Source organism: Protobothrops mucrosquamatus, unplaced genomic scaffold (genome assembly GCF_001527695.2).
Source record: "Protobothrops mucrosquamatus isolate PMUCROS unplaced genomic scaffold, P.Mucros_1.0 scaffold1540, whole genome shotgun sequence".
In the NCBI taxonomy this organism is placed as follows: domain Eukaryota; kingdom Metazoa; phylum Chordata; class Lepidosauria; order Squamata; family Viperidae; genus Protobothrops; species Protobothrops mucrosquamatus.
The window spans coordinates 127,643-147,502 of NW_015387710.1; the positions used below are offsets into that span (position 1 = coordinate 127,643).

Genomic DNA, 19,860 nt, shown 5'->3' on the forward strand with positions numbered 1-19,860 from the left:
GAGCCAATGTGCGACGGCGAAGCCGCGCTTTCCTTCTAGGTGACAAAGATTCCATCCAATGAGCTTCCACCCCGCCTCTATCTCTCCTCCGCGCCAATCTCTCCCCGGCGCTCGAATCTCCTCCAATCGACGTACGACGCCGAGGGCGCGACGTGACTTCCACCCAACGGGACGCCGAGCAGGGGCGTGAGGGATTAGCGGGGCGACCAATCGGCGCCGGCCGCCTTTGTGAGGGAAAGCGGTGGCGTGGAAGGTTCGCGAAGCCGCCGACGCCATCGCGCCCCTCCGTCTCGGCTCTCCGCCTATGGCGACCGGGGCCAACGCGACGCCGCTGGGGAAACTTCATCCGCCCCCACCGCCGGGCAAGGCCGGCTATCCGCTTCCTCCTCCCGGATTAGTGATGCAAGGCCCGCCGCCTCCGCCACCACCGCCGGGCCCTGCGCAGGCCCAGCCGCAGCCGGCCATCCCGAGCCTCATGGCCGCCGGATTTCCCTTCGCCGCGCTGCCGCCGCCGCCTCCCCCGCCGCCGCCTCCCCCGCCGCCCCAGCAGCCTCCGCCGCCCCCGCAGCAGCCTCAGCCGCCGCCGCCGCCGCCCCCGCAGGCCCAGCAGCCTCAGCCGGCCCAGTACGGCCAGTACCGCTTCCCTTCGCCCCCGCCGCCCCAGCAGCAGCCGCCCATGGGCCTCGAGCAGCAGGCGCAGCACCTCCACCTGCTCCAGCAGGACGAGGGCGGCCAGGCCGGGGCCGGCAACTCAGGCAAGTGGGCGAGGAGGGGGGGGTCCCGGGGAGGAGGGGGGGTCCCGGGGGGGGCGCTGATCGCATCCCTGTATTTTATTTTAAGTGGTTCTGCAATGCCGCCTTCCGGGCATTTCCCCCTTTCTCATTCTAGTCTAGGACGGTCGGGTGGCCTAGTGGTCTCCCATGCATTGATCCACACTGGCATATATACCTATTTGGGGCAAGAAATGTCAAATATGAAAAGTGTATGTAAGCAGAGCCAAAGTTAGCTATGTTTCCGGACCGCAGCGCACTGCCCTGGGATACCTGGTCCTATAAATAACATTTTTGTTTGCAGATTACCCTAATAAAAAGAGGAAGAGGAGCCGATGGAATCAAGACACCATGGAGCAGAAGACTATCATCCCTGGCATGCCCACCGTCATCCCTCCGGGGCTCACCCGTGAGCAAGAAAGAGCTTATATAGGTAAATGCTTGTTCTAGTTTTTGTTCTTCATATCAGTACCGATCCAGGAGCGATTTCCAGTTTACTGTGTTTGTCTGAGGCGTTTTCAAATGTGTGTTTTTGAGAACTCGGGTTATGGCAGCCTTGTCTTCCTTATTTAAGGAAATAAACATGTCTCCGCTTAGAGTGACTTGTGCTCCATCCCAGCTCCCTGTCCTGTTTAATTGAACCAGTGTCCTCCACAGGCATGGTAGAAGTGGCACAGTCGGTCCAGACGATGGGAATTAAAACTTGCTGACTTTCACTTGGTTGGCAAAACTGAATGGCAGGGTCTCTTGTTATCTTCACAGACTCCTTGCTAGCGGAGAACACTTTTTAAAAAGTCCCTTTTCAAGCTGTTTTGTTTGAAAGCAAGTACCTCTTTCGCAGTGAAATATAGCCAACTAACCTTGATTCCCTTTCATTTTCTCTTGTGTGGTGACGATAATTTTTCAAATCTAAAATTGAGTATCCAGAGTGGTGAAGACCAAATGAGAGGAAAGTCTTCTAACTTCTGTTGTTTTTTTTTTGACATCCTCAAATACTTGAGAGCGGGCTCTATTAGGTTAGCTTGGAGCTCTGAAGTCAAATGTACACAGTTGCTGGGAAAGGGATACTGCTTGGTTCAATGAAAATTATGATGTTGGATCTGTTAATTGTGGAACTGGGAGTGGTAACTGTCATTGTATTGTACAAAGGAGTGAAAATTATTTTGTGTTAGGAAACGTGATATGTTTATATGTCAGTGTTGATCAATGCCGGGACTGAAATCAATCAGGGTTTTCTAATGTTGGTTATACTATATGCAATCCTTGACTTTATATAAAACAGGTTTTTCATAACTTACAGCTGTTTAAACTCTCTTCATTGCATTTGGGTTGCACAGCAATTTTAAACTCCTTTCTTTTGCATAACTTACTGAGAATTTTGAAATAAAATAACCAGCTATCCATAGCACTACTGAAGGCTGCTCAGAAATCTGTTATCAGACTGTCATCACGATCACCGGGACTCTGCATCGAGAAAATTAAAAATGTGTCCTTTATTGCTGGTTTGAAAAATTACTATTTCTGCACTGCAAGGGGCCTTTTTCTTTACATTTCTGAAGTTGACTTTTGGTTTATTTCAATGGGCTCAACACTCTTCAGTTTAATGAAGATGCACCGTGTAAACCACTTCTCCTGCAGAAAATAAATGAAACTTGATTCAGTAGACTTACTTTATCCAAATGAATAGTCAAGCATTCTCTGGTGTTTTGAGTCATTGGATTTAGAAATGTAAAATTTTTGTAAAATTCAGCTCAGTGTGTGAATGGATAGAACTGGATCAGAATTCTCAGTCTGTGCGGAGATAGGAGTGCTTACCCTTCTTTGTTTACTGGAGTGTTCAAGATGGGCCTTGCAGTCCACAGTTCACTCAGTAAAGATTATTAATGGGAGGGTGGGGGTGTGGCTGTCACTAGCCCTACCAAGCAAAGGTCCATGCACAGCCACAAGAATTCAGGGCCATATCTGTAAGAGGCTCCTGATACACGAAACCGCGTACAACTGGATAATTTATCATTTGGCACTATTAATAGCAGATATGAAATATCACCTCAATTTAATAGTGCAAATTCCTCGAAAGAGAGAACAGTTTTGAAAAATCCGAGACTCTTCTGAAGGAAAGAGTTTAAAATGTTTGAGATTAAACATTTGGAAATAGTACACAATACAAACTTTTTGGAGTTGTCTGTGTCCTTGAAATATAATGGATTAAAGGAAACAAAACCACCTGTATCTTGGAACAGTATCTGAAACAGAGCCAGGTTCTGAAACAGGAGAGTTTGGCCTCTGAATTGTAGGCTCTAATTCGATTCTTGGAAATTAATTCTGTTTTCACTTCAGCGCATTCTGAGCTTCTTCACCTGGAGACAAATTGCCTATAATATCTTTTCCGCCTGCCAATAAATTAAATGTTTGATCTTACCCCTTCTCTCTGTAATATAGCTGCACTTATTCTTACATTTAACAATAAACGAAAGGGGTTTTTTTTGACTTGATAAAATGTGCACCTGCCTAAAAAATTAACACGTAATTCTAGATCCACGTCCTTTACTGCCAGTATTTCTATTTGAGCACGAAAATAAAAGTTGATTTGGAATGACAGGATCAGTTCCAAATTATTTGCTGTGTGATTTTTATAGACACTTAACTTTCTGATTAGTAAAAAAAAAAAGATACCTTTTGTATAGGTTTTGTTTTATGAAAATCAGAAACTAATGAATTTTCTTGGTATTGCATCTTTCTGTTTTGAAAGGTACTCTGCTAGCTTTGAAAATACGTGAAAGATAATGAAAGGCAAACAAAATTAACCAGTAAAGGAAAAGAATGAAAAATGTTGATAGACCATGGTTGCTTTTGTTAATATATTCCTAAAAGGTTACAAGTTGTTCTACTCTTGTATTCCTGGATCTCTAGCCTAGGTTTGGAAATGGATCCCTTGATGCCTACTAGGCTTTCTCTCCTGCCTGATTTAACTTAAAAAAAATTAAAAAGTGTGTGCAGGAAAGATTTACATACTGCAGAACACTTGCCTCAAGCATGATTTTTTTTTACTTGGCACAATGTCCTTGGGTCCCACATAGCCCGGTTCTTCATTTAAGTGTGCTCATCTGCCCAGAAAGAAGCAAAGGGAGTTTAAAACGGCAGTCCCCAACCTTTCCAGCTCCATTGGGGGGGGGGGGGGATGGCTTCACATGTGTGTCCACTGCTTATGCAAATGTATCTTTGCATATTAGCCCATTGCTTTTGCGGCCTGATTCAGCCCAGACCCTTGTTTTAAAGTATCCTGGGATACTGGAAGAATAGTGGGACTTACCTTGCTAGCTTCCTGCCTGGTAAATGGGTACTTTCTGATTGGCTGTATCCCCCATGGCACCCATTTTATGAAAACATAAAACCCATTTCAAATGTGCCCACCAGCCCAGTGACATACTGAAGAACTCTTTGGCCTTCTAAGAGCCAGTGATGTTTTCCCAGTTTTTATCCCTCTAGAAAAAAAAGATCTTAGTATGAGTGAGCATGAAATGGAAAATGTTTTCTTTTGAACTTAAAACCATCCATCCTTTGCCACAAACTATTGGTAGTCCTTGACTTACAACTCTAATGGAGCCTGCCCATTACAGTCGTAAGTTGTGACTGTCGTAAAACAGGTCACCATGTGACCCGATCCATTTTTATGACCTTTCTTGCAGCAGCTGTAAAGTGACTGCCACAGCCGTAAAGCAAACTGATGATTTACCGTGGGCCATTTTTGCCAAAAGCGGATTTGAGTGGATTTTTCAAGACACGGTTATCTCCCTCTTCCATATTCTTCCGCATGTGTGACAATGGGTGTACCTTTGCTTTGTGGTGCTTTAGCTTGTGGCCTCCAAATTAAATCCATGGGTAAATGCCAGTGGGGCTGACCAAAAGCCACTTTACACCAAGGAATTTAAGGGCTGTGGCTCTGTCTTGATGCCCTTCATTAGCTGAGGTCATCTTAGTTGCCTTGCACTCTGATCAAAATGTTATATTACCGATCTAAAAAAACAGTAACTAAATATCTGACATTTTATTAGTCCTGCCTTTAGGTATTCGATGTCTCTGTGCAGAATTGGATAACCAGCAAATGAAAGCATGTTAAGATTTGGCATAACCGTGTATTTCAGTGTTTAGTTGATAACAGGCATAAGATTAACCAATCATAAGCTCTCAGTGTTTAGCATTTATGAGTTAGGACAGGGGTCCCCAATCCCTGGTCCGTGGACTGGCCCTGGGGGCATGCCAGCAACTGGGCTGTGCAAAGAAACGAAGCCCCATCTGTGGGATGCAGGCAGCATTCAAAACCACGCCCCCTCTGATCCACGGAAAAACCTTTCTCCATGGAACCGGTCCCTGGTGCCCAAAGGTTTGGGGGCCACTCAGTTAGGAGAAACAAGACCTGTAATCCATAACCCCCAAAATATGACTCTGGTATGAATTGTAACTGTAATACGCATAAGACACTGAGGCTGATCTGATAGTAAAAAAAGTAAGAATTAATGATATTCTAATTCCTATGGAAATCTGTCAGCAATTAACAGCAAGTTAAGATGGTTATTTTTCAGTGGCTTAGATGTCAGACTCAATCAAAAACTTCCTTTTTTTAATCTTGAGTGAATGTCTTGCTTTCTGATGAATAATTGTTTTTTTAAGACATGCTTAGAAAAAAAAAAGGGCCGTTTCTGGATTCCTGATAAAACTTATTTGGCTGACATAACATTGTAAGGTCTCCTCATTCTTATGTGATGTTATCAGTCATCCCTTGCAAAATCTCCAGTTCTTCATGCTTTGATGTTGAGATTTCAGATGTTTTTTGGTAACATTGTCTTTTTTTCCATCCTTTTTTCTTTCCTAACCTGGTTTCTTCCAGTGCAACTGCAGATAGAAGACCTGACTCGTAAACTGCGCACAGGAGACCTGGGCATCCCCCCTAACCCTGAGGACAGGTTGGGAAACAGTTTTAACCAGCTGACAGTAACGCTTTTTACCTTTTTCAATAAATTTTTGGTGGCATCATAATGTCAATTCAATGAAATTTCTTCCTAATGAAATGCCTTCAGTGATCTGACTTGACAGATGGTAGCCAAGATCTGACTGATAGGGACTGTGTGAAACCAGATCAGAAAGAGATCGGGTTTCCTCTTTGATGCGGGGGTTTATAAATGCTTAACCTGGCCTGAGGGGGAGAAACGCATGGTGGCCAACTCATTTTATAACATGTGCGGGGCTGGTCCTGGTCTTTCTCACAGGTTCACGCTGAGGAATTCTCAGCCCAGTTGCTGACTGAGAGCAGTCTGGGAACTTTCTGACCGCTGATTTTGCAGTATTTTGCAGTGGTGGCTGAAGGGTGTGTGCACTAACCAGTTTCTTTGGTAACAGCTACTACATAGCAGTGGCCAGTATCTTGCGACCTGGGGCCCAAGCACTATGTACCTACAAGTGCACAGAATTGGACACCTGTGGTCTTGTTGGGATCAAGGGTCATCCCTAAGTAAATAAATAACACGCACATGGTTTGAAATTGGCTTATAAAAATTAATTTATCGGAAGGTGTAAGCTGGGAGTTATAATTTAGCACATTACACAACTTGCAAGCCAGTTCTTGCTGTTAAAAATGGGGATATGGAAGAAAGCCTTTCCTTAAATTTAGCCCATCTGAAATGGCAATTTGGAGGTATAAATAAAAGTGAGGCTGCTAAAAGTTTTGGACGCCTTGCACGAGAGTTTTAAATGCTAGCTCTTGAGATACTATATTGCCTGTTACAAAGAGCTGAGGAATGCCTTTTTGGCTTGGTTTTTAAATCACAAAATGGGATTTAGATTAAACATAATAGATAAACTTCATGGTGGGGATAGATTGATGTTCTTTTAATGTTTATAAGAATGAAATGGGGTGGTTGGTTTTAATTTAACAGGTGAATGGGAAAGTTAATACAAAACAAGGGGTTATTGTTACTCTTTTACGTATATATAAGTTTCTTGTCGAATAATATTTCTTTGGATGAGACCCTGCTGGTTAAAACACTTGATACCTTTTTCATTTATTAAAAATGATTTTTTATGTACTTGCAAAAGGGCAGCTGTTATTATTGGAAATGTGAAAATATTAGGTATATAATAAGCTTGAAACTCATAAGGTTTAATCAATTTATTCATGTCTGCATGTGTCTTTTAAAATTATCTATTAAATTAGCGAATGGGTTTTTTTTTAAACGGGCTAGCAACTGCGGATGAGGGAAAATGTTCGCCTTTTGGTTTGGTTAGGCCAATTTGGGTCCTAATAATGGAGGTGTAATTTAGACATGATCACTCCTTACCAAATCTGACATTTTTATTTCATATTCTTGTGTTGATGATTCACTTCAGGCTGAGAAGACATGGGGATCAACTGGCTGTAATCAATCATTTAACCAGCTAGAAAGAGAGATTGTCTTAACTAAAATCACAGGGTTTAGATTCTCATTATTTGAAGGATGTATTTTTTTTTTAACATAACATGACCAACATCTCTTCCCTTCTTGCAGCTGATTCTAAATTTTTATTGCAATATGTTTTGGGGGGGGAGGGGGAAAGATCCACAATCTTAACCCGAATTCTAGAGGTGTGGTTTTAAAAATATAAACCATAAGCCCAACTGTGGCAAAACTTAAGTTAATTTGATTTTTAACTGCAACTTTTTCCTTTGTTAAAATCTCTGCTCTCTGGGTACTTGAACCCTATGGAGAAAGCAGGTCTGTCTCTAGTGGTTTTAAAGGCCCAGAATATGGCATGAGAAGGGTACAATTTCCTCAATTTGTACCTTAACCAGTTTCTGACTCTTAAACACAATAAACAGCTTCATTTGGTCTTGACGCAGCAGCAGAGTGAAGGTAAAGCCAAGACAGAAACCTTAACCCTTTCACATGGTGCCAGTTGAATAGGCTTAATCTATATTGCCAGCAAGAATTCGATAGAAGCCTAACCTGTCTTGTTACTTCCTGATGTTTAAAAAAAAAAAAGTCCAAAGTTAACCTGAATAATTCTTCGTTGATTTATCTCCTGCGGCAGGGTCTTTTCTAATGTATGGCTCCGTGGAATAATGAAGTTGGAAAGTTTGTTCTCTGTGTGAATCAACTTTCTCCATCTTCCCTGCCCCCTCCCCTTTTTTAATAGGCACGCTCATGGCAGAGCTGTTGTCATGGCTATGTCTGACCCTGTTTTCCTTCCTTCTCCCCAGTAAACTCCCCACCCCACCCAGATTTTTTTCCCTCCCGGCAGTGGTTTGCCACAACTGCCTTGTCCATGTCACCTTCATGGATTTGAAAATTTACACCTTCCTTTCCTTGTGGTCTCTTAATTTTATTTTTTTTTCTGAGTTGCACTAGAGTTGAGGTGAGCCAGTACTTAATAAGTGGCCTTGGATATTTTAAGTCCCGTGAGAAATGACTGGGTATTGTTCCCCTGCAGGTCTCCTTCCCCTGAACCAATTTACAATAGTGAGGGGAAGCGCTTGAACACACGCGAGTTCCGGACGCGCAAGAAGCTTGAAGAAGAGAGGCACAATCTGATAACGGAGATGGTGGCTCTCAATCCAGATTTCAAGCCACCGGCTGATTACAAGTATGTCAGAGGACGGACTCCTTGATTCGCAGGGGGGCAGTCAGATAGAGTCTAAAGGGCTGTTTGGGTGGGCACAATTGAGCTCAAAATTTGTGTTGCTAAGTGAGACAATTAAGTGAGTTTGCTCCCATGTTACGACTTCTTGTCACATTTGTCAAGCGAATAGCTGCAGTTGTTAAATTAGTTGTTAAGTGAATCTGGCTTCCCCATTGACTTTGCTTGTCAGAAGGTTGCGAAGAGGGGTCACATGACCCCGGGGCATTGCAACTGGCATAAGTACATGCCAGTGGCTAAGCATCCTAATTTTATTCAAGTGACTGTGGGGATGCTGCAACAGTCGCAAGTGTGAATGTTGGTCATAAGTTTCTTTTTTCAGTGCTGTTGTAACTGAACGGCCACTAAACTAACTTGTAAGTCGAGGACTGCCTGTATTGTTTTTATTATTTTTGAGGAGGATATGGTCAAAACTTTAAAAGTTCACTATTTCTAGATCTCAGCCGTTTCCTGAAAAGTTGTAGCTGGCAACCTAGTTGGCTAATTTTGCCCAGTGTTTGTTAAGTCAAGTTCTCTCAGCTTGTCTGTCACAAGAGACTCTTGAAGTCAGTGCAGTCTCATTTTATGGGGGAGGCCAACAGTGTTGTAAAAATGCTTGTTCTCCTTTCTTTCCAGACCTCCAGCAACTCGAGTGAGTGATAAGGTGATGATTCCACAGGATGAATATCCTGAGATTAACTTTGTTGGGCTTCTGATTGGACCGAGGTATGGAAATGCTTCAGTGATGATTGGGGCGATGGCAAAGGCAGAATAGGCAGATGCATCAGAATGGTGGTGGCAGTGCTTTACCTGTGTAATGGGACAGACGTGCTCTTTGATTCTAGATGAAATACGGAAACTATATTTTCCTGATAGAGCATGTGTGTTCTTTAATCTAAGGAGAGGCTCATCTAGAACCCATTGCATCATTCCGTGCTGGAGCAGTGGTTAGAATGCAGTATTGCAGGCTAATTCTGCTTGCTGCCGACTGCCAGCATTTCGGCAGTTCAGTTCTCCCCGGTTCAAGATTGACTCAGCCTTCTGTCCTTCCGAGATCGGTCACATAAGGACCCAGATTGTTGGGGGAAATAGACTGACTCTGTAAACTACTTAGAGAGGGCTGTAAAGCACCGTGAAGCGGTATATAAGTCTTGTTGCCATTCCTTTGTATAGTGAAGTCCTTCAGGTTTACAATTCTTGTGACAGCCTCTACCTCATTTCCCAGATTTGAGGCTGTTGCAGATGGAAACACTTTCTCTGTGAAGCAGATTGTCCAGCATTGGCCGCCTGATGTAATCTCTCAATCCCTTCATCTTCAGGGGCAACACACTGAAAAACATTGAGAAAGAGTGTAACGCCAAGATCATGATCCGGGGGAAAGGATCCGTGAAAGAAGGAAAGGTCGGACGGAAAGATGGCCAGATGTTGCCCGGGGAAGACGAGCCACTGCATGCTTTGGTCACCGCCAACACGATGGAGAATGTGAAGAAAGCTGTGGAGCAGGTAGGCTGTGTGGGCTCCTGGCCTTGGGCTGAAAAGATACGTAGCCCTACATTTGGGAGCAAGGCAAAACTATCACCATGTGGCGTCCAAACTACCAAAACAAAATATTGTAAGCAGAAGATAAATTGCAGCTTTGGTGGTGCGTTATTTAAAGAATGAATTGGGCCATGTACCAAATGAGGGAAAGCATACATGGAAGAACTGGGAGAAAGGATTGTTTACCAAGTCCCAACATTTTTTTCATGTGAGGGCGGCGGCGCTGAAGTGGCTGTAACTCCAGGCAGCGGTCCTAAATCCCTTCATTCAGCACCATCGTAATTTTGCACAGTTGCTGAACGAACCGTCGTTAAGTCGAGGACTACCGTGTTTATTTCTAAAATGATGTTGTTACCTTGTGGCTAGAAATTTTAAGTAACGGCTTGGCATTGTGGAACTGAAGATCTCCCTGCAGTTGTATGGGATTGTACACTTCTCAGGAGTTGCAGGCCCAAAGCCTGAGGCACACTAGATTGGGAGAGAGTCCTTCAGCTAAGTACCAGGAAGTCTTGTTCATCCTGCAAGATAGTTATACAGTTAGACTGTAGGCTTTCCGTGCCAGGATGCTGATGTTCCCAGGCAAAGTCCATCAAAAGGAAGAATCCAAGGTTTGCCCCACTCCCAATGAAACGTGGTTTTCTTCCTAAGCCTGATCCAATGTCGGTCCCTCCTATGAACTTCCAGAAGGGAAAGTTGTTCTGCGGGGGGTCTCTGGTTCGGCAGGAAAGGGGCAAAAATTCGGGCTTTGCCTGGAATGCCCCTCAAATTATTTGGCTGCTTTGCTGAACAGAGGCAAGAAACAATTGGCTTCTTCTTAAGATGGGTTCTTGAGCCGTCCCCTTTCAAGTTGAGAGGGGAGCAGCAAGAGGTTGGGTGGCATAACTCCTGGGATGAGCAAAGTCCCTGGCTGGGAATGCACGGCTAGCCACATGACTCCAAAGGAAGACTCTTGATGGCTGCTGGGTCCTCTTCCGGAAACGTTTCCCAGCCCTGCCTGTCCCTGAGGCTGTGGAGCGGACCGGGGAGGCAGCTGGTGCTCAGGGAAGGCCTCTTGTCTCTTCCAGATCCGGAATATTCTGAAGCAGGGCATCGAGACCCCCGAGGATCAGAACGACCTGCGCAAGATGCAGCTCCGGGAGCTGGCCCGTCTGAACGGGACCTTGCGTGAAGATGACAACCGGTAGGGATTGGGACGGCCTGAGCGGGATTCCGCAGGGAAGAGCCTTTTCTCCTTCATCCCTGAGCTCTGATTTCTCTCTTCTCTCCCCTCTCCCCTCTCCCCAAAGGATTCTACGCCCATGGCAGAACACGGAGACTCGCAGCATCACAAACAACACAGTGTGCACCAAATGCGGAGGAGCCGGCCACATAGCATCCGACTGCAAATTTGCTCGGTAAGCCTCCGAAGTACCTTCGCTGAAGTTCTCTTGGCTTCTGCTTGTGCCGAATTGCAGTGCTCATTCTCCCTCGTCATGGCCGCTAGCAATGATAGAAGGGTCTGCCCACCGTCCCCTGGGGGCTGCTCTCTTGGAGGAATCCATTCAAGACCTCTGAGATTTGGGTGTGCGGATTATATCCCCTCCTAGTGTCATGGTTCCAACAGATGGAACTCTTCAAAGAACTTTGAGGCATTGTTTACCTTAAATAATTTTTATTCGAATAGCATAGCATCTGCACGTACATTTCTTCTTCTTGTGCCATATCCGTAATCGAACGTTGGCAATCACGTTGGTGATCCTGTTTTTATCAGCAGCCGCACGAAAAAGTGCTGCTGAGTTTTGTCCAAACCAGTCCCTTAGATTTTGAAGCCACGATGTTCTTCTGCCTGGACCTCGTTTGCCTTCCATCTTTCCCTGGAGGATTAAATGGAGTATGCCGTATTTTTCTGGGTGTTGCATCACGTGTCCGAAATATTCTAATTTTTGTTTTTTTAATTGTTTTGATTATTTTCCTTGGCTTTCCCAGGCGGCTTATCACCTCCTCATTTCTGATCTTATCAACTCAGCTTCTATGTAACAGCCGTCTGTCAATCCACATTTCAAATGCTTCTAGTCTCTTCAGGTGGCCTTCTGTCAGAGACCAGCTCTCTACTCCGCAGAGCAGGATGGAAAAAATATGTACATAGGCAAAGCCAAAATCTGAATTCCCCTCCCCTGAGCACACAGTATCAAAGCACAATTCCCTCCTCCAATGAACAGTCATAAATCACCTCCAATTAGTTTGAAATGCAGGCTTCCCCTCCAGTTCTTCAACCCGCCATTCCTTATCATCTCTTATTTCAAAAAAACCTTGGTTCTCACCCTAGTTACAATATTGTTAGTCTAACTAAACTCCCATGCACATTCCTCCCCCCCCCCAGTATCATCTAATTCTAACTCTGAATTCTAAGAGCGAAACATAAGAAGGAAAATGGCTGCATCTCCATACGTTGTCAAAGCACGAACATCCGATGTTAGCAGTGTTGACATCTAGGGTGTTGGGGGTCTGTCAGCCTTCCGAGGCAAACCACACAGGAAAGAAGCCTAGATGAGCACTTTATTGTAAGGCTGGAGTGCCCGTTGCTATTTTTAACTGCCTGATCCATTAGGGACCGTCCCGTCAACCGTCCCATTGGCTAAACCAGTAAAATCCTTTTACCAAGAGTGTAACTTTACTTCCACATGGGTACAGAAGTAGAAAAGCCCATTTTCTAACCGTTTTGCGTGCAAACTGGCAAAGGAAAGCTTTTTGCCTTTTTCCCCTGCTTACCCTCGCTTTGTTTTGGGAATGGTCTCTCCGCCTTGGACTTTCCCAGCCAATGACCTTGGGGGGCTGGCTTTGTCTCTCTGCACTTCCCATACCTCCCCCTGCATTCCAGTGCCTTCCCTTCCCCCCTCCCGTTGTGAGCGGGGTTTTGGTAGCAAGCCAACCATGCCAGGTCCTTGCTGAGTTTCTTCCTCTGACTCTTAAGCCACTCTTCTCTCGTTGTAGGCAGCCTCTCTTTCCCCGGGGTCATCCCCACACTTTAGTACCGTGTATGTGATGTAGTAAAGCGTCCTTTTCTCTGAACAGGCCCGGGGATCGTAGTAAAGCGTCCTTTTCTCTGGACAGGCCCGGGGATCCCCAGTCGGCCCAAGACAAAGCCCGCATGGACAAGGAGTATTTGTCTCTGATGGCTGAACTGGGAGAAGCTCCGGTACCAGCTTCTGTGGGAGCCTCTTCCGTACCGTCGAACCCTCCCCTGTCCAGCGGCCCAAGACCGTCGGGGCCAGGAAACAGCCAGCCGCCTCCGGTGAGTATCTGGAATCTTCCATCGTTGGAAAAATGGTGCACGTTTCCGGGGGCGGTGTGTCGGGGCTTTTCCATAGTGTGTGTCCCTAAAGATGGCGCCTCTTCCCACGATGGGAGAAATTTCACCTTTGTACGGCTGCGGCCGCTGCTTGGGCAGGACGTCCAGTTGCGTGATGGTCTCCTCGCTCTCCGACGGTCGGTCTGAGCCGTTGGTCTGCCCCTTTCCCCTCTTAGAACCGTCTGCCATGGATGAATTCCGGCCCTTCCGAAAGCAGGCCCTTCCATAACATGCACGGGGGGAGCGGCGGCAGCGGTGGTGGACCCACGGGCCCCAGCGGCCCCCACAATTTCCCTCACCCCATGTCGAGCATGGGAGGACACGGGGGCCACCCGATGCAGCACAACCCCGGTGGCCCTCCGCCTTGGATGCAGCCTCACAACCCCCCCATGAACCAGGGACCACATCCCCACGGCCCCCACGGCCCCCACCACATGGGTGAGTACAAGCCTGAAATGCCCGAGGGAGGGGGGACTGGCCTCCTCGGCCTTCTGAGCAGGGCAGGGCCATTTTCTTGGTTTCTTTGAGGGGGGGGTCCCTCGGTTCAAAGCGCCCGATGTTGGTTGGTCTCTGGGTCTGGGAGGCGGGGGGTGCTTCCTTCCCGCTGTGGCTAAGGCTGCGGTCTTTCCTTCCCTTAAGATCAGTACCTGGGCAATGCGCCAGTGGGCTCTGGGGCCTATCGCCTCCAAGGAAAAGGTGAGTTGCGGCTGGGCGGGGTGGGGCAAGGGAAGGGTCCTGCAAGGGGGGGTGCCGCTGAGGTGAGCATGGGGGGGAGGGTTTCCCGGATTCTGCTCAACGGGCTTTCTGGCCCTGCAGGTATGATGCTGCCTCCGATGGGTATGATGCCCCCTCCGCCCCCTCCGCCCAGTGGTCAGCCTCCCCCGCCTCCCTCTGGTCCTCTCCCCCCATGGCAGCAGCAGCAGCAACCGCAGCAGCCGCCACCCCCGCCTCCCAGCAGCAGTACTCCCTTGCCATGGCAGCAAAGTGAGTAAGAGCACTTCTTTTAATTTTGCTCCTCCTCGGTCTCCCTCTGTGGGGCGAGATGACGGCAAGCTGGCATCCCGGCCTGCCGGGAGGGGGGAGGAGGGGAGCCCTTCTTGGGAGGACCCTCCTTGCCCCACCCCCTTAATAGGATCTCCGGGGTGCCCTTCCCAGAGCCAAGTAGCCTCTCCCCTCAGGCAGGGCGAGTCTGGCACCCAGGCTATGCGCCCGGGGGTGGGTGGGTGGGATTAGGCACCCTGTCATATCTGGCTCTCAAAGCTCCACAGTCCTTGGGAGGGTTGGGAAAAACCTTTCCAGACTTGGTCCGTCGAAAGGCCTCTCCTTCCGCTGCAGGAAGGGGTCAGCCATTTCTCCCCCTAGCGGGACGTGGGACCCCCCTGGACCCGAGCTCCGGGCTGACCTCGGGCTGTTTTCGATTCTAGATACGACGACCACCACCACCACGAGCGCTGGCACCGGGGGCATCCCTCCATGGCAGCAGCAGCAGCAGGGGGCGGGGGCAGCAACTTCTACGGGGGGCCCTCCGATGCAAGGCAGCCCCTCCATGGTGCCTTTGCCTCCCGGGGTCCAGCCTCCGCTGCCCCCCGGGGCCCCGCCTCCTCCCCCGCCCCCCCCGCCTGGCTCCGCGGGCATGATGTACGCGCCTCCCCCTCCTCCGCCTCCCATGGACCCTTCTAATTTTGTCACCATGATGGGGGTGGGGGTACCGGCCTTGCCGCCCTTCGGCATGCCCCCCGCACCCCCACCACCCCCTCCCCAGAACTGAAGAATCATTTTTCTATTGCCGTTATTTTCTCTCTCTCTCTCTCTCTCTCTCTCTCTCTCTCTCTCTCTCTCTGTCTCTCTCTTCTCAACCATACGGAGCCAGGAATTGGACTTTTTTGGGGGGGCGGCAGGGATCTGGCGTGAAACTCAAACCAGGAAAGCTGTACTCTTGTAACCTTGTTTTGGGAGAGGTGTGTGACTCCGATCTCCCCGTTGGCTCTTTCAGTAGCCCGCTTTTCTGAACCGGACACTCCTGCTCTCCTCCTTTCCCCTCCAGGGAGACCAAGAAACTCGGAGAAAAACTCCTGGCTGAATGGGTCAGGCCCCCCAGGCAGGGAGGCAGCAAGGGCTGGAAGGCGGTGGCTTGCCAAATAGATTGATTATTATTATTATTTTTTAGCCACCTCTTTGAAGTTCTCTGCAATCATTTCATCCACCGCTTTTAAACCCCCTCCTCTGCCGAGAAGTTGAAGCAGTCCACGGATCTCTGGGGAGGCCACAGGCACCAAATTGAGCTGGGCTGCCCAGGGGTGCTTCTCCCCACGCTGCGTCTGCCTCCCCCAGGGGAGCCTTTCAAGGCCTCCCCCTCCCTCCAGGCCGATTGAAGAGCCAGGCCTCTCCCAGAGTCCCATCAGCCTGGAAACTTTTGCTTTCCTCCTTTTTTTTTTTTCCTTTTTTTTTTTTTACACAGCAGGGTTTTGTGGCTGGGCTGACCCCCCCTCCCTCGATTGAATGGCTTCTGTTGACGTGTGTATGTGGACGTTCCTGTCTCCTGTAACCATTTTCTTAAATTGCTTTTTTTTTTTTCTCCCTCCCCTCCCCCCTTTGGTGTAAGAATGAAAACCGACGTAGAAAAGAGGAGGTTCCAATTAAATGCCGCTTTTAAAATAGCCCCGTTGCCTTCTCCCTTTCATTTAGAAGGGGAACGGCTTTAGCTGCTGCCGGTCCCCTGACGCCCGCTGGCAGATGGAGGCCGTGGTCCTCGGCGCCCAGCCACATGGGTCCGCGAGGTGGGGCAGGGGAAGAGGGTTTTTCTCCCGTTGCTCGGGCGATTTGGAAGCAATGTGTCAGTCACGGGGAGGACAGTTCTGGTGCAAAGTCACAGGAATTGCCCCGCTATAACACCAGTCTCTCCAACTTGTTTTTTTTTCCTGGCAGCTGCCATGAGGTTTTAAGCCAGTTTCCTTTTAAAAATTAAATTGATCTTCTCCGGTGTTAGGGCCGTTTAAGAATAGGGTTTCCTCAGCTCTGAAACAATCCCCTTGAAGCTTTCTCCTTGGCGAGACGCTTGCCAGGAACCGGAGCGGATCAATCTATGCTGTGAGAGAGCCGGCAATAAGGGCCGAGTCTCCATCCAGGTCAGAAAAAGTTAAGAGCATCGGTCAGCAGGAACGGTTGCAGTGGTTGGCTTGGCGTGCCATAAGCCGTAGTTTATAAGCCCCCGTCCGCTCATTCGATAACAGTTAAGCGAACCTTGGCCATGACGGGCTTTAGTGTGCCGTGCAAACAGCCATCGCCCCCCTGCGGCTGCTGTTTTAGAGAGAGCAGAGCACGGCTTCCACGATGGAATAAATCCACTTCTGTGTTCTGGTAACCTTTTCAGGAAAGCCCCTTTGTGGGTGACTTTATCCGCCACCTGAATACAAAAACGCCCTTGGCGAAGAACAGGCTGTTCTTGAGCCTCGGGGAGTTTGCGGTTGTCTCTGCCCAGAAGTGGCATTCAAAGCCCAATAGGTTTATTTGGGGGGGGGGGACTCTAATTCAAAGTGGCTGAAGTCTTAAGTGTTCTGCGCCTGGGTTTCAGGTCCACGGATGGGAGACGATGGGCTCTTACTGCCTCCTATCCCAGGCACTTGGCGGTCCCTTCTCCACCCCTGCCAAAAACATGGAGCGTGAAGCGAGATTTGAGACTTTCAACCGGGCAGCAAAAGGAAGGAAAGTTTTGGGGTGTTTCTCCCATAACAAACCAGCCTGGGGGATGTTTGAACAGCCTCCAGAGATAAGCAGTAGCAACCAACCAACCAAGAGACGGGTTTAAAATAATGGGCTTTGGGGGGGGGGGAATAGGGGTCCTTCCTCCAGTGCCGTCTTCAAGGGGCCTCAGTTATTTTTGAGCTCTGCTTCCATCAAGCAAAAGATGATGGAGTTGTACTTCAGAATCCCTCTTTGGTCCGTGCCAACTTTGTCTCAGCCTCTCTGGCTTTAAAACGCGAGGACTTCAATTCCCAGAATTCCCCAAGCCAGCATTCAATTCTGGGAACTGAAGTCCACACATTTAAAAAAAAAAAAAAAAAAGTTGCCAGGCTTGAGAAACGCTAGGTAGAGAGGGAAATAACCATAACAGAACTTGCTGGCTGTGTTCTATTTTGCACCAGAACGCAATGAATTTTAATTAGGGAACAAGTCACAATAGGCGGGTTGACCTTGAACACATTTAGTGAAATGGATGGAGCCCCATTTTTAAAAAAAATCTTTATTGAAAGGAACTTAAAAGGAGCATCTCCAAAACAGTTGCCTGCCAGGAGAAAATAAACCGGTGAATTCATCTTCCGTTTGCAGGCAGAACGAGCCCAAGTTCGTTCCAAGCCAGCTAACCGTAGAAACGTTCATTCTGTGCTTGTACTTTAAAACAGTTTGCTGAAATTTTGGTCCCACCCTCCAGCCCAGCAGGAGTGGCTCTGCCATCCTTGGAGAATCCTGCATAGCTTTCCAGCCGATCGGATTTCAACTCCAGTTTCATATTTGACCTTTCGCTAGCAGGCTGGAGAAGGTGCCTTGTCTCGTTCTTAACAGCTTTGGGTGTCTGAAAAAGGGTTCAAGTTCCCATCTGCCATTCCCGGGCAGGGTGGGCGTCTGAGCCGCCCCAAGAAATCCACCCTGCATCTTCTCCGCCACCAGATCCTTCATCTCAAGTTCCAATAGGTGGTCTATTTATCATTTGGGAACCTCAGGCTATTGAAATTCATGGCTACTCAAGCCTGGTGACTTTTCAGGCCTATGGACTGCAACTCCCAGAATTCCCCAGCCAGGTGCTCAGAGGAGAAACAGCTATGACATCAAAGCAATCGGCTTGATTCTGGATATCAAAGCAGCCTTTCTAACAGGCTGTTTTAAGTTGACCATCTGTTCGAAACCATGAGGACCGGAAGCTTTTACGAGAAAGTCTTTTAAGTCGAGGACTGAAACCTGGTGAACTTGACAGGTTGTAAAAAAGACAAGATGCCCACATATCAAAAGCTAACCATGGGTGTCCTTGACTTGATACCTTCCAGGTCCCACGATTCCTACTCAAAACAGTAGCCAGGCCAGCTAGTAGGAATAGTAGCCTAACTACCTGGTGGGGGGGAGGACATGGTTCCAACCATCATAAATACATGCCAGTTTTCAAGCACCCACATGTTTATTATATGACTACAGGGATGCTGTGATGGCTATAAGTTTGTAACTTTTGAGTGATTGTAAGTCAAGGACTATGCAGCGTGAAATATTTGGGGGATAAGTTAAAATCTGGTGACTCTGGATATGTCCACCTCAGATACCTTTACGTGGATATGAAGAACAACATTCAACTGTAAAGAAAATGTCCGAGGAATGGAAACTTTTATCACAAAAGATCGTAGCTATCCAAAAGTTGCCAAGTTCTGTCAATTGTTTTCCATTATTGGTGCAAAAAGGAACAGAATTTAGCTTGTAAAGACATTGGGCTCTTTGTCCTTCTCACTTGGAAATTTTCCTCGGTTGCCTTGGGATCGGAGCTGGATTGAGCCTAAATTGTTTTGCACTCGGTCCCTTCAAAGCCATCGGCCAACTTGGTTGGAAGCTCAGCCTTTTCCCTGTGGACGTTCAGCGGCGGGTGTGGAAGTTTTAAAGCAGGGATTTGATCTGCCAAGAATTGCTCTTACCTTCAGAGCTAGGGGGGCGGGCGGGCGGGGCATTTGCCAAATGAAAAATGCATTCTCCAGAAAACTTTTGTGCAACACACCCCACAAGAATGGAAAACCCAGGGGTGCACACCTTTGGAAGAGAAGGTGATGGTCTACAATGAGGACTGTCATGCCTTCCAGTGGAAAGGAGTTGCAAAGCTGGCTTGGTCATTGCCTCCACTTGCATGTTCCGTTGCATGTTCACAGATATCTCTGCTTCGGACATGTGATATCCTGAACACTCGAAACCCCCTTGCAGTCACATTCCTGGCCGGGAAACTCTCAGAGGTTTTGTTTTATGTTATATTTTATTTTATTATTTTTTATTATTTTATATTTATTATATTTATCATATTTTATTTATTTGTATCTCGCCTTTAGTATTTTCGCAAACAGCTCAAGGCTGCAAAAATATCCAAGACCTCTTCCTTTTATTTTCCCAACAACAACCCTGTGGGGTGGGTTGGACCAAGAGAGAGGGACTGGCTCAAAGTCACCCAGCCAGCTTTCCTAGCAGAATCTGAACTCATGGCCTCTTGCTTTCTAGCTTGCTGCCTTAACCACTAGATCAAACTGGCGCTTCTTCAAGAGGTCTTTGGGCAGCTCAACATCTGTTGCTCAGTTGGAAGCCTGTTTGGGGGGGGGGGCTCCTTGACCTAAAGGCCAGGTATGTGAGGACTACATCTCCCACCCTGCCTTGGGGCAGCTTTAACCGATAACTGGGCTAAATGGTCCAGGCTGCAGCCAACTGAGCCCTGTGACCTTTCTCTGAAAGTCACTATATTTATAGGAGTGCCGGTGAGTGACAGGCACAGTGTGTGTGTTGTGTGTCTGTGTGTGTCCTGGTTCTATTGCCAGGAGTTTAGGCTGGAGGAATCCTGGCAGC

General features: G+C 47.7%; 1 protein-coding gene across 2 annotated transcripts; it reads left to right on the plus strand.

Annotated features, from left to right (window-relative positions):
• The first annotated feature begins 304 nt into the window (after positions 1–304).
• Positions 305–15,080, plus strand: SF1 (splicing factor 1). Of its 2 annotated transcripts, none has more exons than XM_015822373.1 (13): positions 305–333; positions 1,073–1,203; positions 5,656–5,731; positions 8,232–8,384; positions 9,054–9,143; positions 9,737–9,920; positions 11,021–11,136; positions 11,243–11,350; positions 13,047–13,227; positions 13,461–13,722; positions 13,924–13,980; positions 14,101–14,268; positions 14,709–15,080. In XM_015822373.1, exons 1-13 carry the CDS (start codon positions 305–307, stop codon positions 15,050–15,052), a joined length of 1,899 nt encoding a protein of 632 aa, XP_015677859.1. In that variant the 3' UTR covers positions 15,053–15,080. The 2 variants fall into 2 exon arrangements, with proteins under 2 accessions (XP_015677859.1, XP_029141177.1); XM_029285344.1 differs by having other exon boundaries at positions 13,929–13,980; positions 14,709–14,964.
• Positions 15,081–19,860: the final 4,780 nt, after the last annotated feature.